The sequence below is a fragment of the Lissotriton helveticus genome, chromosome 10 (genome assembly GCF_964261635.1).
Source record: "Lissotriton helveticus chromosome 10, aLisHel1.1, whole genome shotgun sequence".
In the NCBI taxonomy this organism is placed as follows: domain Eukaryota; kingdom Metazoa; phylum Chordata; class Amphibia; order Caudata; family Salamandridae; genus Lissotriton; species Lissotriton helveticus.
Window position 1 is genome coordinate 275,887,723 of NC_136071.1, and position 22,863 is coordinate 275,910,585.

At 42.4% G+C, this 22,863-nt stretch overlaps 1 protein-coding gene across 1 annotated transcript in view; it reads right to left on the bottom strand.

The window, feature by feature from the left end:
• OBSCN (obscurin, cytoskeletal calmodulin and titin-interacting RhoGEF) overlaps positions 1-22,863 on the bottom strand; it is a 2,124,484-nt gene that overhangs the window by 1,653,853 nt on the left and 447,768 nt on the right. Inside the window, exon 28 of the mRNA XM_078665296.1 lies at positions 9,478-9,582. Coding sequence (XP_078521422.1) covers positions 9,478-9,582 — 105 coding nt within the window. The remainder of the gene's footprint in view (positions 1-9,477; positions 9,583-22,863) is intronic.

Below are 22,863 nucleotides of genomic sequence, written 5' to 3' on the forward strand. Positions count from 1 at the left end.
AAAAAGATGATGGACGGAATGTTGAACATTGTCAAACATTCACCCCCAGTCACAGATCTGGGTTTAATCAATTGTTATTTTGCTCACCACGCCATTCCAGTTTGGATCCAGTCATATGCAAATTAGCATTGACCCTGTTCCCCATTAGAACAATTCAGCCCGAAATGCCAGGCTGGGTCCCCCCTGGACTGTAAAACAAGCATCCTGGACTTTTTTTGGGGCATCACCACTCATCAGCCAGGCTAGCCTGAAACCAGTGGAGTAACGAGTACAGGACCCATGTCTGGGCATGCCCTTCCCACATAGGTTGAAAATGCAACGCAAAAAGATGATGGGTGGAATGTTGAACATTGTCAAACATTCACCCCAAGATCTGCACCTGGGGTGAGTGGCTGAAAAGTTACAGCACTCCCTCCATCATCTTGTGTTTGCTGAGTTCGCCCTAAGTGGCCAAGGGTATGCCCAGATGTGGGTCCCTTGATTGCTTTGCCACTGGATTCAAGCTAGCATGCCTGATGAGGGGTGAAACCCCGAAAACGGTCCCAGGATGGTTGGGTTCAGTCCAGGGAGGATCTGGCCTGGCAGTTCGGGCTGGACTGTTCCCATGAGGAACAAGGTCAAGTCTGATTTGCATAAGGCTAGGTCCCAACTGGGGTGGCATATTGAGCAAAATAAGGATGGGTTAAACCCAGATCTGTGACTGGGGGTGATTGGTTGAAAAGTTTCAGCACTCCGTCCATCATCCTATTGTGTTTGCTATGTTCGCCCTAAGTGGCCGAGGGTATGCCCAGACATGGGTCCTTTGCTCGCTGTGCCACTGGATTCAAGCTTGCCTGGCTGATGAAGGTTGAAACCCAAAAACCGGTCCCAGAAAAGTAACAGCACTCTGTACATCATCTTGTTCTGTTTGCTGGAGTAAAAATATGACAGCTTCCAGGGTGGAACGGGGAAGAAGTTTGAGAATGCTGACGAATGTCCATGTTTGTAGGCAATCACAAACGTTCACGATTAAATATCCTTTTGTAGCCCAACTTCGCACCCTTTGAGTAGTATTTATGGTATAGTGAACTCCGCACTCATGGCAGAGATCTCTGCACACGTAAAAAGGTTTATGCTTGATAGGAATTCCTCACAGGCATAAGGAAGGTAAATTTGGTTTTACACATAAATACAATTGCATTTACCTTTTGAATAGTTCCCTGTATTGAGGGTAACATGCAATAAAGACTGGGCTGTTTTGAGGCAAATTATACTATTGTATGGACTTAGAGATTGCTATCTCAAAGAACAGTTTCATCCATTGTCGCCAAGGTCACAAACCTGGCACTTAGTAGCATGGTCAGGCTTTGGTGGTGGAGCTATGGCAAACACCTGAGCATAAATGCGTTTATCCTCTAAACTGAGTGCCAGAGCCTTAGTAGACAGTGTTTCCAAAGCCTGAGAAGTAACTACATAGTTGTGCCTGGCCAGGGGAGGCCATTTATGGGGAAGTAGATAAGGGGGAGATTCCACTGGAGTGTCACAAAAAAATTAAGATACAGCCATAGACGCCACAAATTGATGTGGAACCAGCAACTGGATTAGAATTAGCATTGTTAGTAGACCCAAGGGCTATAAGCCTGAAGCTGATCCTCATGTCTCTGGAGCTTCACAAGCATTGGTAGGCAGTGGAAGAGTAATAGAAGAAGTAAATCAGTGCCTCTGTATCCTATGCACATGTAGCATTCAGGAATATGTCAAAATGGAGGACGAGGAAAGCATGGAAGAAAAGTCTATACCCAGATCTGAGGTGGCACGAGGGAAAATACATTATTGAATCTAGCTACTTCTGATCCAGTGGGTCAAGCAAGTCTGAACTGTTCTCCTTTGAGTTGACTTTCCATGTGAGTTAAGCAGCCTGTGGAGAATATCAAAGAAACTGGGGGGTTGTGATAAGTTTCACTGCGCAGCTGCCTGTCAGTGTGACAGAGGGCTTTGCTCAACCTCACCAGAGGAGAACCGCTAGGCCAATTAACAGCTCCCCACCAACTTTGCAGGGGTCATAAAGGCAAAAGTGCTTCCTTGGCAGGAATACTTTTATCCACACTGTAATTACGGCATATCAGCCATGTAATATGGATAGCGTGTCATTATTTTGTTTCTCAGAAACTAACTCTCAAAGAACAAGACACTTACCTTCAGCAAAGCTCTTTCTGGTGGATATGTTATCTACCTGTAGATTCTTCACCTCTCGAATCTTCTCCAGGCACCACACTGGTTCTGGAAAACTGTAATAGCTCTCCTGCACTGACAGCAGGCAGTTCCACTCTGGTCACCACCAGATATGGCATCATAGAGCCATATGAGGTGCTACCCCGGTACACTGAGGCTAGGATCTTATTAACCTTCTCATGAGCACTCCTCAGAGTAGGGAGGCAGGCATGATTGATTAGGAATTTTCAGGTGGATTCCCCAATAGAAAGATCATTGCCAAAGATAACTGTTTCTTCTACTGGATTCTTCTACTTGCTCATTTCTCACCTTTTGGAACAATATCCAAGCAGTACCTACTAGGCGGTAGAAGAAGAGATGGCCAAACTAAGAAGTCCTAGAAAACAGATCTGACAAAATGGCCATGTTTGCAGACTTCATAGTCAAGACAGTAATGTCTGGTGCAGGTGTGACTGAAGCCCAATTTGTGGCACAGCAAATATCCAACATTGAAATACTCAGAGATAACACCAAAGATGCTTCTATTCCCCTGGTCAAATGGGTGAGGATACCATCTGGATGCTCTTTGGAGAAGGCTTAGGAAATGTTAACGCATAGCATGATCCAGTGAGAAATTAGCTGCATGTAAATTGCCTTGACCTTCTTGCAGCTGGTATTGCATAGTAAGGTTGGTCATCAACCCACAACTTGCACGTTCTGTCAACATAAAATCCGAAAGCAGTATGAGGTCCATACAGTGTACCATTTCCTCCCTCTTGGAGCATGAGAAGGGGGGTAGAATGTCGGCAAGGTGACTGATTGGCCCACATAAAATGGGGTGACTCCGGCAAGGAAAGTAGTGTGCAGGATAAGGTTGTCTGGGAAAGAGGAAGAGAAAGGAGGCTGGACAGACAACATGTGTACCTCACTAACATGTCAAGCCAAAGTGATGGAGATGAGAAAAACATTTTTTAGAGTTAGGAATCTGTAAGGGAAACTAGGTTTCAGTTTGAAGGGTGAGCACATCAGGAATGTAACCACCAAATTTAGAATCCTGGAAGCCCTATAGTTGCATTAGGAAGACCAGTGCAAACTCCTATTTGTCCAAAATCTAAATCAGCAAGATGGATGGGGATCAAATACTCCTGGGTATGTAAATCCATCAGATGTTGGGGAAACTTCAAAATAAGTGGTAGGCTGGACCTGAAAGATGGCTCAGCAATGCCAGCACATATTTTTGCCTCTCTATAAAGGAAAATTGAACTGGCTAAATATTTGAGATAGCAGGTTTCTGTGAGGTTTGCATGCTGCAAGGTCACCCATTCTTTGATAGTCATATCCCTCTCATCTACCCATGCACAGTGTTGGAGCTGGACACAGAGGGTGTATAAGAGTGAAAAGAAAGATCTGACTGTTCTGGTTGGATCAGCTATAGAGGGTCTACTTCTTCTTGAAAGTCTCCGCACTAAGGCGCATATTTATGAGTCCTTTGCTCCCCCAGAGAGTCACTTCTTGTGACACTCTGGCAGTTCAAACTACAAAATCATATTTATGAGGTCACGCGCAGAAAGACACTTTTTGTGGCTTTGAATGGCCTCAGCGATATGGAATAAGGCAAGGCAGCACAAATCACTGCAAAGCCTTACTCTGTCTAGAAAGGCATTCCATGGGCGTTGTGGTGAGTGCTCCCAAGCAACATACATAGATGTTGACGTTTCCCAAGATTTACAAAACCATGTAAATCGGGGGAAGTGCCAAACTTTATGCCTTCCTAGGGGAGGAGAAATTACTTATTTCTCCTATTATTTTCCTCTTTCCATGTGTGCCGAATTGCAGCACACATAGAAAGAGGAAAAGGCCTCCCAGAACAAAAACAATCCTGCCGACAGCACAGGCACCCTTGCACCATAGTGCAAGGGTGCCTGCTTTGGCGCTAGGCTGACAAAACGGAGCCAGCATAGGGGCAAAGGACAGGAATGTATTCCTGCCCTTTCACTTTGATGCAGGGCAGCACAGCAAGGTGAATTGCTGCACAGCCCCGTGCCAAAACCCCATTAATGAGGACCTAAGACTTTGGTGATCACCCAAAAACAGTCCCAAGATCCTTGTTTCTGGTCCAGGTAGGACCTGGCTTGGCAGTTGAGGCAGGACTGGTCCCATGGGGAGCAGAGTCAAGACTGATATGCATATGGCTGGGTCCAAACTGGGGTGACGAGGCCATCAAAATAACAATGGATTAAACCCAGATCTGTGACTTGGGATGAGTGTTTGGAAAGTTTCAACACTTCCTCCATCATTTTATTTTATAATGTTTGCCCTAAGACTTTACCCCTTTGTCCACACCCGGGATGGAAGCTTGCTCCCAGAATGTTAGGCTGACTTGATAGTGCAATACAGTAGCTACTTGGGCATTTGCACCAGAGAAGGAGCCTCCCTCGGCCCAACATTGCAACAGTCTTCAGAACAGAAGCAATCTGATATCAAGAGAGCACTCTACTCAGGGACACTGCACAACCATTGTCTGGACCAGAGTTTCCCAAACTATGGGTCTTGTAACACTGGTGGGTCCCGAGCTAATTTTTGTTGGGTCACGAAAGCCCTGGTATATGTAAGCAATCAGGTTTTTAATTCCGATATTCAATAATAAATGTAAAAAACAGTTTTATAAATAATTAGATAAAAAAAAATGTCACTGCCTCTTATCCATTAAAGGTAAGTGGGTTGCAAAGGTTTGTCATTCTAAAAATTGTACCATGGTTCCAAAACGTTTGGGAACCACTGGTCTGGACCATGACAACTGGATCTGGCTGAAATAGGTATTCTAGTAACCAGGAAAGGAATGGATGTGCAACCTAATTTCTTTCACCTTCTCAGAGGTCACTTGAACCAACTCACTATTGCTCACTCGGGTGACCACAATGCACCAAGAATTGTGGACTCTATGCTTTACTACAAAAACCAGTACACGCCAATGTCCCTACCCCCATGAATCTTCTTCACAATGATTAAATCCAAAGTCTTCTGTCTGATAGGTGCACAATTATTCAACTTACACACCAGGCAGTGCAGAAAACAGAGGACAGGCAAGTAAATAATGATGACTGCCCAGGCAAGAAAACAAAAGATAATGAAGGACAGCTGCTGCAAATCGGCAGTAATTCACATGGCTTAAACCCAGAACACTGTGGTCTTCGTTACATGATGTGAAGAAAGAAGAGGGGAAAAAGACAAAGATACAAAGAGGTACTGAGACTTTGGCACCACATTGGAAATTGCTCAACTTGACAGGATCAAACTCAGGAACATAATGTCTGGTGCAAAGAAAGGAATGGTAAAAAAAGGGTTGGCCACATATGCAGCCACATATACACATGGTGCTGGTGTGCAAAACTCTGATTCAATGGTATTTTAAGCCATCTAAGCATGCCATTAGATGGAAACTTACTCACAATGCTGTGTTAGAAAAGAGCAAGGGTGTAACAGTATCTAGTATTCGATCAGCATCTCATTTTTCTGATATTCTATGTATGGAGTCTCTTCGTTCTTACATCAACACCAAAATGTATTCTTTCTGAGCTCTAACGACTGGGGTCTATATGTCTACTGCAACCCCCATGTGGCGCTGTTAAAATGGACAAAATCCCATGCAAATCACATAAAAAATATGAATGGGGCCTGTTGATAGTTAGACCTGCTGTCCTACACGGGGGTACAATTTTTCAGAAAAGCACCAATAAATGTGTTCCTGTGTAAGTAGGCGCAGACCCACAACCAAGCAGCACGCTCATTTTCAAAATATAACAAGGAAATTGTTCTATCTTCATCATGCCCTTCATATTGCCATATATTCACAAGTGGCACCATGATTTCTATAGGTCTTCCTTTTGACAATCTTCTGGATTCATTAATCCATATCATGATCTTCATGATGGAAGACCCTACAAGCATAAATATAGATATATTTTTATGGATCTTTCAACTCTTAAAATAGTTTGGTATGATTTTAAATCTAAATACATTTTTTACTAAAGGGTGTAAGCATTTCTTTAATTCTGCCAATTGACTGCTAAAAGACTTGTCTGGGGATACACTTTGTATTTAATACAGTTGTAATGGGAAGTCCTGCCTGCAGTGTCTATCCTACCCAGCTAAGTCTGGCACATTAGTGTGCTAATTAGCCCAAGTGGTAGGGCTATCATTGCCTTACCTTATAGGAAGAGAGGATATGGGCGGGAACAGGGGCAGGTGAATCAACTTGCCAAGAAATTAAGGCCCATTTGACCTTGAAACTGAAGGGAAATAGAATGTATGATATGGACTGCAGCAACCCACATTTCTTAACATCTGAATATGTCACACTGTCGGCAAAGAAAGTGTGACCATCTTAAGGAAACCATAGCACTGATGTACGTGTTCCAGAATCAGATCTACTGCAAAAATGGGTTATATAAAAATGTCAAGCTGAGCTCACAATCCTTGCAGACATATTGGATTAAGAAGACAATCTCTACAGTCCTGGATGAAGGTGCCTAGAAAGGTTGTTCTCTATCATCTCTGGACTGAGCTGCCAGCAGATCACAGAAGCCAGGTTCCTAATCTACCACCATGGATATAGCAGAACGCTTCATTATGATGTTTGACTATCTGCCTACTTTTGGAGCCAAAAATATTCTGTAGTCAGTATGGTTTTACACGACTAGAGACAAGAAAGAACACGTATTCCAGAGATCTGCAGTGGTCACACACTGTTGCTAACATCCTAGCTTCTCTAAGGCCTGTGCTTGTATATCTGGGGCAAGACAAACTAGAGTCTGAATGTTCCTTTCTGTATTACTTGAATGAAAGTATAAAAAACCTGATATGGGGATTTCCAATCAGTGTTGTTAAAAACGGCACAGCAGTCCAAATAGATAACCCCAAACATGCCAGCACCAGCCTGGTAAGGACACATTTTCTGAGGACTTTGTGAGTCCTTTGTACAGTCTCATTTTTCCATTTCCCTAAACTTCCTCACTGGGAGCTACCAGATTCAGTAGCCACTCCTGTAGAGGCCTGGTCAACCGAGCTTGCACCCCTGGTGCAGTACTTGTAAAGCAACAATAAATCAAGAAAAGCCGGTCTATTCTGCTCAAAGACCTTGCACTCAGGAGCAGTCATTGAGACACATCTCTTGCTACCAGAAACGTTTTGGTCTTTTTAGACTTTATTTACTTTCTCCATCAGAAAAACTCTGAGACTTTCTCTTTGCTGAAGATTGAATTCTCCAAAAATGCCTAAGTCCTACAGAGACAGGCCGTTACTCCACGTCAAGAGAAAGGGGTGGGGGGGGGGGCTAAAAGTCTATTGAGCTATTGCTTGTCTTTGCTGAACAATCCCATAATGACAGATGGTAATTTTCTGTTTGTTTTTCATAGTCCACAAGATGACATTGGTTCTTAATAGTTTCTACAATAAATTTTACTTAAAATGGTAACACTTATTTTTCTTCATGTTTACTTTATTGATTTTGTTTGAATGTTTTGTGGTAGTTGGGTAATATGTATACTTTATTATGAACATGATTTGAACTTCATGTTCTTCATATGTTTACCTGTATTGCTTTGGAACAAATCCTTTCTGCCTCAAAACACTTTCAATTTGAGCACTTGACCAGACAACACAGCGGGCGGCTTTAAGGGATCCTTTAAGGTATTCCTTGGCATACCTTTGTGAGTTCTACCTAGCAAAAGAATAGGAGGGTTGTCCTAGAGTCTATAAAAGTCTATGGCCACTCTTAAGTCTTACCCAGATAAGTAGGTCTAAAACATGTTCGTCCTCATTTAGAGTTAGTCGGACTAGTTAATGCATCACAAAAATGATGGACATTCCCTGAACCTTAATACAAGTGCTGCACAATATAATGCACTTGTAATGAGGCGGGCTGGATGTCTGTCATGATTCTGACATACAAAACCCATCCAACAAACTCCATATCAGAAATATATCTTTAGAAACTAAACAAAGGGCATAGTATTGCACAGATACCAGGCCACACATGATTTGAGTGGGACAGAGCACGTTTCTTCCAGCTGCAGAATATAAAAGCTATGTATTCTGCTGGAATTATACTTCTTGGTGGCTCTTTTTAACTTTAGTTGGGGAGGACCATATGTGTCAGAACAATGTTGGATGGGCCGGTTCATGTCACACGGTCTAACTAGTCATCCTACTGAAGGTCTTCAATAACGTGAACTGGTTCCACATCATGCTTTGGCAATGATATTAGATCTGAAGCAAATCTATCACAGATGGGATGCCTCCAGTCCCTTATTTCCTATTCATAAACTAGAGGCTTAATCAAAGACCTTGGCTCATTTTACGAAAATCAATGTGCTACATTTTAGATGACTGAGAGATTAATGTAGAAAAAGTACTCTGTTTTGAAAATAATTATCTTGATATAACAAGTCATAGCATGCTCACCTTTGTGCTTGGTGCTGGTATTAACTGTCAGCAATCTACGACAATGTTGTGTATGCTTCAACACTGCTCTAGAGGATCCTTTTGGTGGTGGGTAGGTGGTGGACAGACTTCAGCTGAAAGCCCCCGAGCTGATGTGGATGCCCTGAGTTGATGTCTACAAGATCTTAGCAAGCCACAATCACCTGATGATGTATAGTGATACAGCAGGGCCACCATGTTGTGTGTGGGCAAACAGGGGCTAGCCAATACTTCTCAGGCTGCACCACAGACCACACCAAAGTCTTAATAAAAGTGCAGTTTAAACAAACACCCCTAATGAAGGTTCAGGGAGGTGTTATATTTGCTTAACTCCCTTTGTATTGCGCCTTTGCTTTCACTATCTGCCCGAACCATCGGGGACCATATACATTCAAAGCAACCCACACTGATATAAAAATATCACATACACTTTTTACTGCTATAACTATCTTAGAACATGGAGGAGGAACCTCATTAATGCAGTTCATGTTTTCCCACTTGCCATGTGGTGATACCTGGACCTGATGACAACCCTAGTCCAAGAGTCTCCTATGAGACTGCCATGCTCTGAAAAGGTTGCTGGTGGTTCTCTCAGGTTTCTTCACGTTTCCCTACTCTGCCTAGTGGGGCTTCCGCTGAAAACATCGAAACCCTGGATCAGAGGTGAGCGAGAGTAGGGCTGGGTTGGAAATAAGCTAGTAATGATAGAGTGTCTTGGTTCATAGTTCCTAAGATAACAAGCAGGGTGGCATATATACCTTTCGCAAACACACTTTAGGATTAAATAATATTTTGTTGTTTGCTTACCTTTAACTTTGAGACTTCCTCGTGATTCAGCATTTTCAGCAACAAATTTTATCTCTGCTGCATCTTCAGGCTGAACACTCTTGAACAGTAATGCATAGGTTCTTCCTAAAGAATAATTGAACTATGTATGAGTGGTCAATATAAAAAGGGCTTGTTTTTAGTAGTAATGACAGAAAAATATATTGAGATGAGACATATAGACCCCTAACCTTTCATTTTCCCCATGCCCTGCCTGTTTTAGATGCACAAGCCCTACATTGTCTTCAGACTTCACTTTGGTAAATCAATTCTTCTGCTCTGTGTTTCTTTAATGCATCAACTAAATTATATTCTGTTATACAGAGAGGTAAGTCCTGTCCATGTATAAAGGCAAATAACTAAACTATGCAGAAAAAGGCTTACAATACCAGAACAGGTACTATAAATCCAAGACACTGATCCCAACTATATCTGAAAAAGAATCAACAAAGTCACTGAAAAAGATTGTGTTTCTGTGACAAAAACAACCGAGCACATAGTTAGCTTATCTTTGAGGCTGTATTGCTCCATTTTTCCATTCTACCCCATACATCCAGCCTGTCGATCTATCTTAAAAGTGTCTGCTTTGATGCTATTTTTTGTGCAGTCAAGATCTTCACCATGCTCATAATACCAGAAAGCCTCCATGGTACTGTAAGGAAATGCCTCTTTTTGGATGGTCACCTCAAGGTTTTTCAACTGATGCTGCTGGTTTTTCAACGTTGACATTGCACCGAGGCCAGCTGACCAGACCTCAGGGCCAGTGTCCTGACCCTAAAGCGTATGTTGAATTGGCTATACCCAATTGGAAATAGCTAATTTACCTGTTAGTCCATAGTAAATAGTACCCTGGCAATGGGAGTAAGAGGGGTACCCCAGGGCCTGCAGCACTGGCTGTGCCACTGTGGAGGTCCTCCAAGTAGACCACATCTCCCAGTCTACCACTGCAGATGGGTAGAGCAGTTGTGCACTGTTAGCCCGGCTTTGCCATTGAAAACAACGGCAGAGCCAACACTATCCCTGGACATGTGTTTAAGTCACCCTTCTGGCAGGCCTCCTGACCCTTTTTGGTAGGGTGCAACATATGACACAGGCAGGACATGTACTTTGCATGTCCTGTCAGTAAAACATGCCAAACTACAGTTTTTACAGTGGAAAGATTTTGTTGCCCAATTTGCGAGTACAGGGTTACACACTGACCCCTCAGCTATGCTAACACCAGAATAGTGCGACCAAAGTAAGCACTCCAAGGTATCAAACAACTCATTACATAAGCCCGACTTATATCTCAATTAATGTAACTTGTTGCAGTGTGCAGCTTTAGCAAAGCTGCCTCTTTGTTGCCTTTAAAACTCCTGTGCCTTCCAGAACACACATGGAGCGTGCTCCATGAGACAGCTTTCTGTCCTTCTGGAGAGACGTGCCAACAACTTTCAGAATGGAGAACAATGAGGGATTGCAGGTCAGGGAGGTGTTACCTGCCTCCTGGAGGAGGCTAACTGGATGTTAGCCCCAATAGGGAGGCTTTAAAAGTGAAGCCACCTTTGAAAGGCAGATGTGTAACACCAGGGGGGAGGGCTACCTCACTGTTGTGACCATGATAACGCGTGACTGGTACTCCAGTGGGGACTGGACTTTGGCAAGCCAGAAGAGGACTCCATGAGATGTTGACCCTGAAAACTGGACCCCCTTGCCATCTTTGTGGACCGAGTATCCCTGCAAGAAGACCCTATTGACCATGTCACATCCACAGCATCCTTTATCCCTTGCATAAGGACCACTCCATAGGAATCCATTGCACCGCGGATAAAGTGCCTGGTACTGCTGCAGGACGGCTTTTTCTGGGAAGGTAACTGTTCTTGAGGACCATGCTGGTACCCCTGATTAGCTCCTTGCCAGATTTGGTCGCCCAAGTACTTGTTAGCGACTGCATTTACACTTACCTAAGTAATTTGCTTACTTTGCCAAGGATTGCTCGTGGTTTGGTGAGATTGCTCTGATGTATTGGTTCTTGTAAAATCTATATCTCCAGAACTCTTCAGTGGATCTTTTTTGTTCTAATTTCTAAATTCTTATGAAAATACTGTCTATTTTTCTGAATTAATTTCAGATTTCTTGAGTGTTGTGTCAAATTCTTCTTCAATTGTTTTGGTGCTGTTTAAATGCTTTACACTTGTTTCTCTGTGTTAGCCTTGCTGCTTAGTGTCACAATTATCCAGGGTTGATCTGAAGGTTTTACAGAAGAAAACCTACTGGACCTAAAGTGGTTGGTAAGTGTACTGCATGGCGAGGATACATAACTACACCAAATAATGCACCTCATTTCGTCACGGGTACCAACTCCACACCCACTACAAATTAGATATCATGTAACTCGCCAGGGCTGACCCACTTCAAGCTCTTCCTTTCTAGGAACACGCACATAAAATTGTAGTTTACATTGCTGACCTTTTAAAATACTGGTTGGACGAAGCTTTAGTTCATTTTTTAGCATATTTACATAGGGACTTAAAGGCACGGGTGCGTATTGGCAAAAACGGGGAGGTGACTGAGGATATCAATATCGGCAGGGGAGTCAGGCAATGATGCGTATTGGCCCGCTGCTATTTATTTTATACATTAATGAACTGCATAACTCCCTGACTAAGGCTTACAAATGACGTTCCTAAGATTAATGGCAGCACTCTCCCCACCCTATTATATGCAGACGATGCGGTCTTAATGGGCAGCACTTAATAAAGGGTTTCGTTGATTTCATGGCTGTTTTAGACCTTCGCACCAATTTTAATAAATGCTTTTTAATGGCTTGTGGCCCAAATAAGCACTCTATTAAATCATTTACCATAGGAAATGAACGTCTACAAAGTGCCTGCAGCTTTCCCTATTTGGGCATGGAATTTGTAGCTAACGGCTTGTGGACTACTCATGTTTCACATAGTAGAGGCAAATTTGCTAAAGCTATTAATTCTGTACTGTCATTACCTCAACCTAGAAAGGTTGAGGTAGTATTATCTATCATTAAAATTTTCAAACTACGATGTATCCCGGTGGCAACCTATGGGGCAGAGATTTGGGGACACTCAGGTTGTAAGGGTATCCAAACCGAGGAAAATAGACTCTGTAGAAAATTGCTAGGAGCACGGATTACTGCTTCTAAGTATGTTTGTCACAGGGAGCTGAATTTGACATATATAGAAGACTTCATCAGAGCCCGGCCAGCTATTTTCTGGCTCAAAGTGTGGCAGAATCCTGCGGCAACACTAACACAAAGTATAATTTCTGACTGCTTTAATTGCGCAAAGGGGATGGACATACCTTGGCTTTCGGCTGTACGAGAAAGCCTGTCCAGCGTAAATCTTGAGCACCTCTTTTTTAACCCTAGTGAATTGGGCAGTGTAAATAAAAAATCACTTCAGGGGATGCTATATGAAAAGTATAACATGTTAAGACAGGCTGAAGAGATGTCCAAACAGTCAGTAGAAAGGTATATGTCAATAGAGAACCTTTCACCTAAATTGCCATCAGGTTATCTCTGGAAGAATATTAATCGAGGGGAGAGATGACTATTGTTTAGGTTGAGAGCAGATACCATGAAATACATACTTTGTTTTCCGTTAGGGCATAGTACTAAACGGATGTATGACGTTACAACTCATACTTTTACAACGCATGCCATTACAACGAATTTTTTACAACGCAAAAACTTTTACAACGCATGTATTTACAACGCATGTTTTTACAACGCAGGTACCTTTACAACGCATACCATTACAACGTAAGTATTGGTAAGTATATATTATTTTTTTTTATTTAAAATAATTGAAAATAATATAATTTATTTTAATTTAATTTAATTTAATTTTATTTTATTTTATTTAATTGATTTAATTTAAATTTAATTTAATTTTATTTTTACCTTATACCCCTGTACCCCAAAAACCCAAAACTGACCCTGAACCCTAAAAATACCCCTGTACCCCAAAAACCCCAAACTGAGCCTGAACCCTAAAAATACCCCTGTATCCCAAAAACCCAAAACTGACCCTGAACCCTAAAAATACCCCTGTACCCCAAAAACCCAAAACTGACCCTGAACCCTAAAAATACCCCTTTACCCAAAAACTGAAAACTGACCCTGAACCCTAAAAATACCCCTTTACCCAAAAGCTGAAAACTGACCCTGAACCCTAAAAATACCCCTTTACCCAAAAACTGAAAACTGCCCCTGAACCCTAAAAATACCCCTTTACCAAAAATCTGAAAACTGACCCTGAACCCTAAAAATACCCCTTTACCCAAAAACTAAAAACTGACCCTGAACCCTAAAAATACCCCTTTACCCAAAAACTGAAAACTGACCCTGAACCCTAAAAATGCCCCTTTACCCAAAAACTGAAAACTGACCCTGAACCCTAAAAATGCCCCTTTACCCAAAAACTGAAAACTGACCCTGAACCCTAAAAATACCCCTTAAAAAAACCCAAACATATAAAATTTAAAAGGTAATTATATACTTACCAATACTTACGTTGTAATGGTATGCGTTGTAAAGGTACCTGCGTTGTAAAAACATGCGTTGTAAATACATGCGTTGTAATGGTTTTTGCGTTGTAAAAGTTTCGTTGTAATGGTAGTGCGTTGTAAAAGTTGCGTTGTAATGGTTGTTTCCCTACTAAACTTGAGCCAAAGATGTGCCCATGTAAGAATCATAGTAAACAAACCATGGTACACTTTTATTCTTTCGTGATTTTTATCAAATGTACACCAAATAAAACAGCCTATACTAAAATTCTTAGTCTGGAAGAAGATGTTTTGATCTTTCGAGTATGTTCCTTTTTGAAAGCAGCTTTTCGTGCACGTACCACTATGGGCGATGAATGAAGGTTGAATTTTAGTCTGTCTCAACAAAATATGTTTATAAGTGAATGGTAATAATTAAATTATGTGCCTATTCCACATGCCATTTTCTCTTTCTTCTTTGAGCACTGTATTTTTATGCATTTTAAAGATTTTTAAGTATTTTGTAAATTGATTGATTTGACCTGTGCTTTTATGGACACGACAAATGTATCCGAATAAAGATTTATTGAATTGAATTGCTGACCTAAAGCAGTGTAAGTACAAGCACAGTATATGGCAAGCATTTTCCTGAGGAAGGACAAGTTGGGCCACCCAGGCCACTAGCAAGGAACAATTACTCTATACAACCATAGGCAAAGAGACATGGAAACCTCACGCTAGTGATAGAGCAAGATTTCGCATCGCGACTTGCTCAATTCATGAACCTCGAAACCGTTGTAACCTCGTAACAAATTGTATGTTTTACTAAAATCTTTTATTTTCGATATATATGTATGATAGAGAAGCTTGCTTATGTGTTTTACTAATACGATTAATCCGTGTTTTAAAAATGGCCGCTGCTTGACTTTCCTCCGCTGCGCATGCGTCAGTCACACTCACGTGACTTCGTGTAGAGATAGTTTTGGAGGGAAAGGGTGCGCATGCGTAATATGCAATAAGATGGCTATAACGTGGTGAAGCTTTGTGCTGCTGCTCTTGTGAAATTGTTCGTTGCAACTCACCAATAATGCATAGTATATTTTTATAATGATGAACCTGTAGTGTGAACTCATGACATGTAATACATTCATTTATTTCTATGTACTAATTTGTTTTCGCTTACTTTTCATGTATCACGGGAAATGGGGGTCCGAATGGGTCGTGAGCCATTTTGAAGGTCCTTTCTGCGCATGCTCAAAATGCGAGGCCACAGACAAACTTGGACCGTGGAACTCAGCCAGCTGGCAGCCACAGTCGAGATGCTCCTGGGAGAATTACCTCTGACCCAGGAGGATGGAGCACATGTTCCTATATTGTAACAAATGTATAAGTTTTCATTGTATTCCGTGCGACTTCTCGTGGGAACCCCAATCTTGCTAGGCGGCACCCTAGGATGCTAAGTAGGGCTTGTAATAGTCTGTTCTGATTGGTGTGTTAACCAAATCCTACCTTAGGACCAATCGAAATTGGGAATTCTGACACTTTGCAACATTTGGGGGGTGGTACCCTGTCCCAAAACAGTATATCTACCCTGGGTTCACCTAGGGAAATTGTCCGACTTGTCTGAATAGCTGACCTGTCACTGACCCAACGCACTCAATAGGTGACTTGATACAGAGGTGCTGCGGAGCTCTCTGTCCGAAACTTGACCATAGACTCTGAAGGTTTTACTGAACCTTAAGTGCTGGCGGACCACTTTGCTGGGGAATTCGCTGACCCAATCGGGGTCCTGACTGATAGCTGCAGAGAGGGTGGAGCGCAGGCGTTGCTTCCGAACTGCGGGTGCTGGTCGTGTCCTGGTGGTCCTGTCCTGATCCGAATCTGGGTTTCCTGTCCTGTCCTGGGGTGTCCATTCTGCACCTGCTGTCCTACTGAGGGTTATCCTTCCCTGAGGGTTTTCCTGTCCTTAACTGACCCGTGGCCAGGGTTGGTTTTCACACCAGTCTAGGTAAATATTGCTCTGAAATTCTTAAAACTGCACCTTTCTATTTTTCTGTCTTTGCTTCAATAAAGACATACCTTTGCACGTGATAATTTTCCATGCTTTCTCCTGCAACCATTGCATTTCATAAAGTCATTTGCATTTGATTTCAGAGTGTTCCTATGTTACCCTACCTTTTAGAAATCATTTTCTGTATTGCAGTTTGCAACTTCCTGATATGGTCTTGGGTTTTTCTCTCGTAAAACTGACTAAAGTAACTCAGAGTTATAGCGTGTTCACCTTGCCCCTTATCTTAGTTTTCCTCTCACTTAGCGGGTTCCCTGTCGCACTAGCATTCTTTTGATAAAGTTGTATGACTGCCTTTTACTTGAATTCAAGATAAAGCTTTCAAAATTTCCAGTTGTCCGTGGTCACTTCATAAATAAAGCATAAAAGTTGGGTTTGTATTTTGCTGCCTTTCTTTTTACAGCTAGCTCCCTGACCCATCGTGGTCATAGGTACCCATAACGGTGGATGGTAAGTTGGGTACACTAGAAGTCATCGAAAGGGAACTCACAATTATTGGTAGTAGATTGTGTGGTCACCTGATCAATGTATATGATAAAGTAAAGTATATGGGCCCGAAGCCAGAAGTGGCGAAATTATTGGTCGGGTGACCCGCGATCTCTAGCAGTAATTTTCTGGTAGCATCGAGGATGGTTAGGGAATAGTTAAAGGATAGGTAGGACTAGTTAGTCTAGCTAAGTCGGATGCTGCTATAAGAGTAGGCGCTTCAAGGGAATTGATCACTCACTTGAAAATTGTTTGCTTTGAAAAATTATGAAATGTTTTAAAATTGTTATTCTTCTTATCATACTGTTAAATGTATTAATCCATTCGTACGTAAAACGTTTTGCATGTTGTTAGGAATCCCCGGGGAATTGAATAGCGAGTGGTGAATAGAATCCATTTGCGTTGAGGTCACCTGTTTTAAGGAAAGTTGGTGCAGGTTAGGTAGAACTGGAAGCACTAACTAGGGTTTTTTCTGAATGTATGATTGAATAAATGTTAGTGACGAGGTTCATTGGCAAAATTCCTACTGTGGCATAACCTAGTGAGGGTCGCACCGGAAGAGTAGCAAGTTCATCGGAGCTCGAGTGAAAGCAAAGGGGTTCGCTAGGGAAACCTTAGACTCGGATATATCCCGGAAAGGTGGATGAGTCTAGGGGAGTAACAGGTTCTCCAATGCTAGTGTGAAGGGTAGGCAGAAGAGATCTACTCGTAATAAGTGAAAAGTAAATGGAAGTAGTTTACTTGCAGCGAAACAAATTCTTTCCTGTCTAGACACTTGAGCACGGTGGCGAATGTGTATTAGTTGTAAATTAACCAAGCACTAAGCACTTTAGAAAGAAAGAAAGTTTACGTTACCTTGTGAAGGAGGGAGTCAGTCGCGAAGCTGCTCTGACGTCATTCCGTGCCGCGCTGAGATTGGTAGACGCAGCGGGCTGGTAGCGGAGCTGGTATTGTAAAGGAGGGGCGAGCGCCGGAGCGTGGGAACTGTCTCACGAAAGGGCCGCGCACCCATTGGTTGAGATTATTTGAACTCGTGCATTTCATTGGTCGCATGAAAATAAAAGACGCACTCGGATTGGAAGTGATTTTGTAAACAGAATCACTCGTAAAATCGTATGTGGCATTCGTATAGACCGCATACCAGACCTGATCCACGTTATATGGGATTTGAGAACGATCAGTGGAAAGGAGTTAAAAACGACATTATGTACGGAACTAAGAGAAAAGTATCTCTTGTAAATAAGGTGAAGAATTATTTCAAAAAGGACAAGCCGATTAAAACTAGAGAAGGTGTTGTCATACCGCAACCTAACACTCCCGCATCTTTCATGATGTTCGATAAAGGGTACAACACATGTGTATGGTTGGAGAATTGGGTGAAATACACGAAAGATGACGGAGTATTGGCTTTTCCGTTAGATGGAACATTTAACAGCAGAATTCTATTTAATTTGAGAACCCGAATGAATGATTTACATCCCAGACCTAGATTAACGCAGTATGAAGCGCTAGAGGAATGGGAAATCGAGGCTTTCGAAAGGGATAAGCCACGGATGGACAAAGGGTTAACTAAATTTTATCCAAAGTTGAAGCAGGAAGCACGAGCTAAAAAGATGAAACAGTGGAGGCAGAATATGATAGTGGAGGGATTGTTTCCCATGATGCCAGCAGATGATCCTACTGGGGGACAGAAACGGTTGGAAAAATCTAAACATTGGGTACCTATCGGAGAGTCGGATGATGAATTATTAGATGACCTATGTACAAGAAGTCCGCCTCCTTATAATGAGGGACATCGACCTTCCAGTACAGGAGATATTTCCCGAAGACTTCCTCCTCAGGAAGAAGTTAGGTCCGCAAGTGTAGGAGGGGGTTACCACATTCCTCCATATACCGAGAGTCTAGGACCAGTGGATACCAGAAACATTTACCCCAGGATGTCAGCTAGTGGGGAGACAGGATATTCCCATGAAGGAGATTTTTGTTCTCGACCTCCCTACGGAGGCGAGATGAGACCCTCAAGTTCAGGAATGCCGTTATTACAGTCACAGTATGAGGAAGAAAGAAGATCCTTAGGCACAGGAAGTTTATTCCCAAAACCAAATTATGGTGAAGGACCTAGTGAGACTCATCCCACTGCCCCAAGTTATGCTCCCACACTAACCCCGCAGGTGTTACATGACAAATCTATAGAAAGATTACTGGAAGAAAAGGAGCGGGAGGTTCTAGCAAAACAGAGAGCTGAGATCATTCAGAAAATGTCCCAGTTAAATACCAGTCCTGAAGCATTGACAATCCCAGTAACAATCGGACCTGTAGTTTCATTGTACGGGGATCGGCATGAAAGTCCAAAACCTCCAGTCATTACTCCCGTAATAACACAACCCAGAACAGAACCCTTAATTGTAGATGAACAGACGAGTGAGTGTGAATCTGAAGTCTCACTGCTGGATTTGCCCATTAGAAATACAGGGAAAAGAATGCAGAAAAGACATAATCCTTTCAATGCGAGGGAGATTCAAATGGAATCGACTTCGGGTACTAGAAGTGTCACTTTGGTCACACCTGAAGAAATTGAAAGATGGAGTCAAGAATTAGAGAAACAAACTTCGCAAACGAAACCTTTAGACCTTTACAAACTGAGAGTAGAAATAGAAGAATTAATGGCAGGAAACGTAGGATTAGACAGATTAAATACCTACTCTGAAGAAGAACTGTTGTTTATGTGCAAAAGTCTTACCCGCAATGTCCGAGTACTTCATGAAAAATTAACAGATACTGCTGCTAGTATGGGAATAGACATTTCAAAATCGAAACCCTTGCAGAAACCCTACCAAGCAGAATTTTCAGACAAAGATTTGGAAAACCTGAATGTGTCAGGGAAAAAGGCACAGGTCAAGGAACTATTGACAGTATTGCAGAAATGGGGAAACGTGGAAAAATGGAAAGCCAGATGGGGTAGGAAGAAAGATGAGGCCAGGTCTAGGCAGGTAACTCCCGAATTCGCCCTAAGAGAAGCTGAAAGCCAGAACAGTTATGCCCTATGCGTGAAGTACCAGGGGGAAAATATGTACATGTCCCATGGTCTCGTCAGGATATTGTGTCCTTCACAAATGACTTCCCAAAATTACGAGAAAAACCGGTCGACTGGTACCGGCAGGTAGAGAGATTTGTAAAAGTGCAGAAATGCCTATGGAAAGACCTGGATGGGTTCTTCGACATAGTGGTCCCTGTAGATCTGTGGACTGAGTGTAAAATAGCCATCGCCTGGCCTAGTGAGGAATACCCGAGAGATGACAAAACAGGGGAACCATCAAAGGAAGTGATGAGGAAGTATGAACAAGTAATTCAACATTTGAAAATAAAAGTATCTGCAAAGGAAACTGATTGGACCAAGATAGATAGAACCACGCAGGAAAGGGACGAGACAGTGCACTCTTTTTATGAAAGGCTGTTGCAGGTATTTAAAACATACAGTGGTATAGATAACATCGAGATGAAGGACATGACCCATTTCATTTACAGGTTTGTAAACGGTTTAAGACCCGAAATTTGTCAGTGGATAAAGGATAATAAAATCTGTTGGCATACCAAAAAGATAGATGAGGTCCTACGGTACGCAAAGTACTGTGAGGACGAAATGGCAGAAAAGAAAAAGGCCCTGAAGGAGAAAGTGATGTGGGCTCAAGTAAAGCTCGCAGAACAACAGGAAAAGCAGCTGAGTAAATTAAATAAAGTTGCTCAGAACCAAGGTCCTGGGGGAGGGAATGGAGGAAAGCCCCGACCTAAAATGAGTAGAGAGGAAGCCAAAAAGAAATTTCCTTGCCATCAGTGCGGAGAAATTGGACATTGGCGAGACGAGTGTCCGTATTTACAAGTTGATAATGCCCAAACACCTGATTTAATTCCACAGACGCAGAATGAAAAGCAAAGAAAGACCCAGCAACAGGTAAAAACGATTCAAGTGCCTCGAGCGCCAAAGCCTATATTTAAAGGGAAGTCACCACAGGGTGATGATGTAGAAGTCTGGGGAGGCAATGAGGATAGAAATACAACAACTTCGCAGTATTTGTTGCACGACACCTTTTTCTGTGATGACCAATACTGACGGGGCCTGAGAGGGGAGGACGAGGAGTGCGTACTTGGCGCCTCTTTGCCGGTAGACCAGTCAGGGCCATACATTGAAGGAAAGGTTGATGGAAATGATGTCACCTTTCTATTGGACACTGGCGCTACCCGTTCTACTGTGAGAACAGTGGACGTTCCAAACCTACCCCTCTCGGGAGAAGCAATCCAAGTAGTAGGAGTATCTAATCAATTGATTAGTACACCTGTTACCGAACCCATGGAGATCTCAATTGGAAACTTTAAACAAATGCACAGATTTGTTGTCTGTGATACCAGTCCGGTAAATTTACTGGGACGTGATTTGCTATGCAAAATGAATTGTACCATCTTTTGCACACCAAAGGGCGTCGAAATTCAAACACCAGATGAGGACGGTATCTACAAGCTAATGTTAATTAGACCTGACTCAGAAATAAAACGAATGACTATACAGGACTTACCTGAAGAACTCCAGCAGACAGTGAAGTCAGAAGTATGGGACTTTACTGGAAAGGATGTAGGGTTGATGAAAAACGTAGATCCCATACAGATAACAATGAAAGAAAATGCAGTTTACCCTAACACTAAGCCTTACAAAATGAGTGCGGAAGTGAGAGCAGGTGTTGCCATTGAAGTACAGAAATTGCTAGAAGCAAACATCATACAGGAAGTAATGAGTAGCCCGTGTAATTCACCCATTATGGGCATTAAGAAGCCTAGTGGCAAGTACCGAGTAGTGCAGGACCTGAGAAAGGTAAACAAAATTGTGGTTCCTTGCTGTCCCATTGTCCCAAACCCAGCAGTCATCCTGTATCAGATTCCCTGGGATGCTGAATGGTTCACTGTGATAGACCTATGTCATGCTTTCTTTTCGATCCCATTGCATCCAGATAGCAAATTTCTTTTCTCATTTGCTTTCAACAGTAACGTGTATGTCTGGAACAGGGTCCCCCAGGGGTACACAGAAAGCCCCTCTATCTTTAATCAGATCTTGAAAAAATGCCTTGAAACTTTAGTCTTACCTGGAAAATCTGTTTTGGTACAGTACATTGACGACCTATTGGTGGCGTCTAAAAGCCATAGGGATTGCGTGGTTGACACCATTGCCCTACTGAATCACCTGAGTGAAAAGGGACATAAAGTGGCCCCTGAAAAATTACAGTTCTGTTCGAAATCAGTGAAATATCTGGGACACCAGATAGAAAAAGGTATCAGAAAAGTCACCTCAGAGAGAGTCAGAATAGTTCAAAATATGCAGTTACCCCGTACTCAGAAAGAAATCAGAATGTTCCTCGGAGTTGTAGGTTATTGCAGGCAATGGATTGTGGGATTTGCAGTTCTTGCAAAACCTTTGATACAAATGACAAAGAAAGGAGCAAAGGACCCAGTTGAATGGAATGACGAGAGCCTAACAGCTTTCACACAATTGCGAAATTGCCTGTGTACAGCCCCTGCTCTGGGAATGCCTGACTACTCCAAGGAGTTTGGCTTATTCTGTGACACTCGTGACAATTGTGCATTGTCAGTCCTGACTCAGGAGCATGGGTTGATCAGAAGGCCTGTGGCATATTTTTCTGTCACTTTGGATCCAGTGGCTGCTGGATTACCTGGATGTCTAAAAGCAGTAGCTGCAACTTGCACCAGTTTAGAACAAAGTGAGTCTATCATTATGGGACATCCTGTAACTGTATATGTTCCACATGCAGTTGTGATCCTATTGACTAGTACAAAAACTCAGTATCTCACCCCTAGTCGGCTGACTAAATATGAGAGGATTCTCATGGGTGCTGCAAATATAGTTATTACCCGATGTAACATTTTAAACCCTGCCACTCTACTCCCTGACTCAATGGTAATGGAAGATAAGGGAGATAATGAGCATGACTGCATTAACCTGACAGAGTTTAGTACCAAACCTCGCCCAGACATTAAAGAAACTCCTTTGCCTGTGCATGATGTGGAATGGTTCGTGGATGGTTCCTGCTTAAGACATGAACTAGGAGGCCTAAGTGCTGCCTATGCTGTGGTCACGTTAGAAAAAATTGAAGAAGCATCTTATCTATTTGGAGTAAAGTCTGCACAAGTAGCCGAATTGATTGCCCTGATAAGAGCTTGCAAATTGGGAAAAGACAAAAAAGTAACAGTGTATACTGATAGTCAGTACTGTTACGGGGTTGTGCATGACTTTGGCCAATTATGGCTACAAA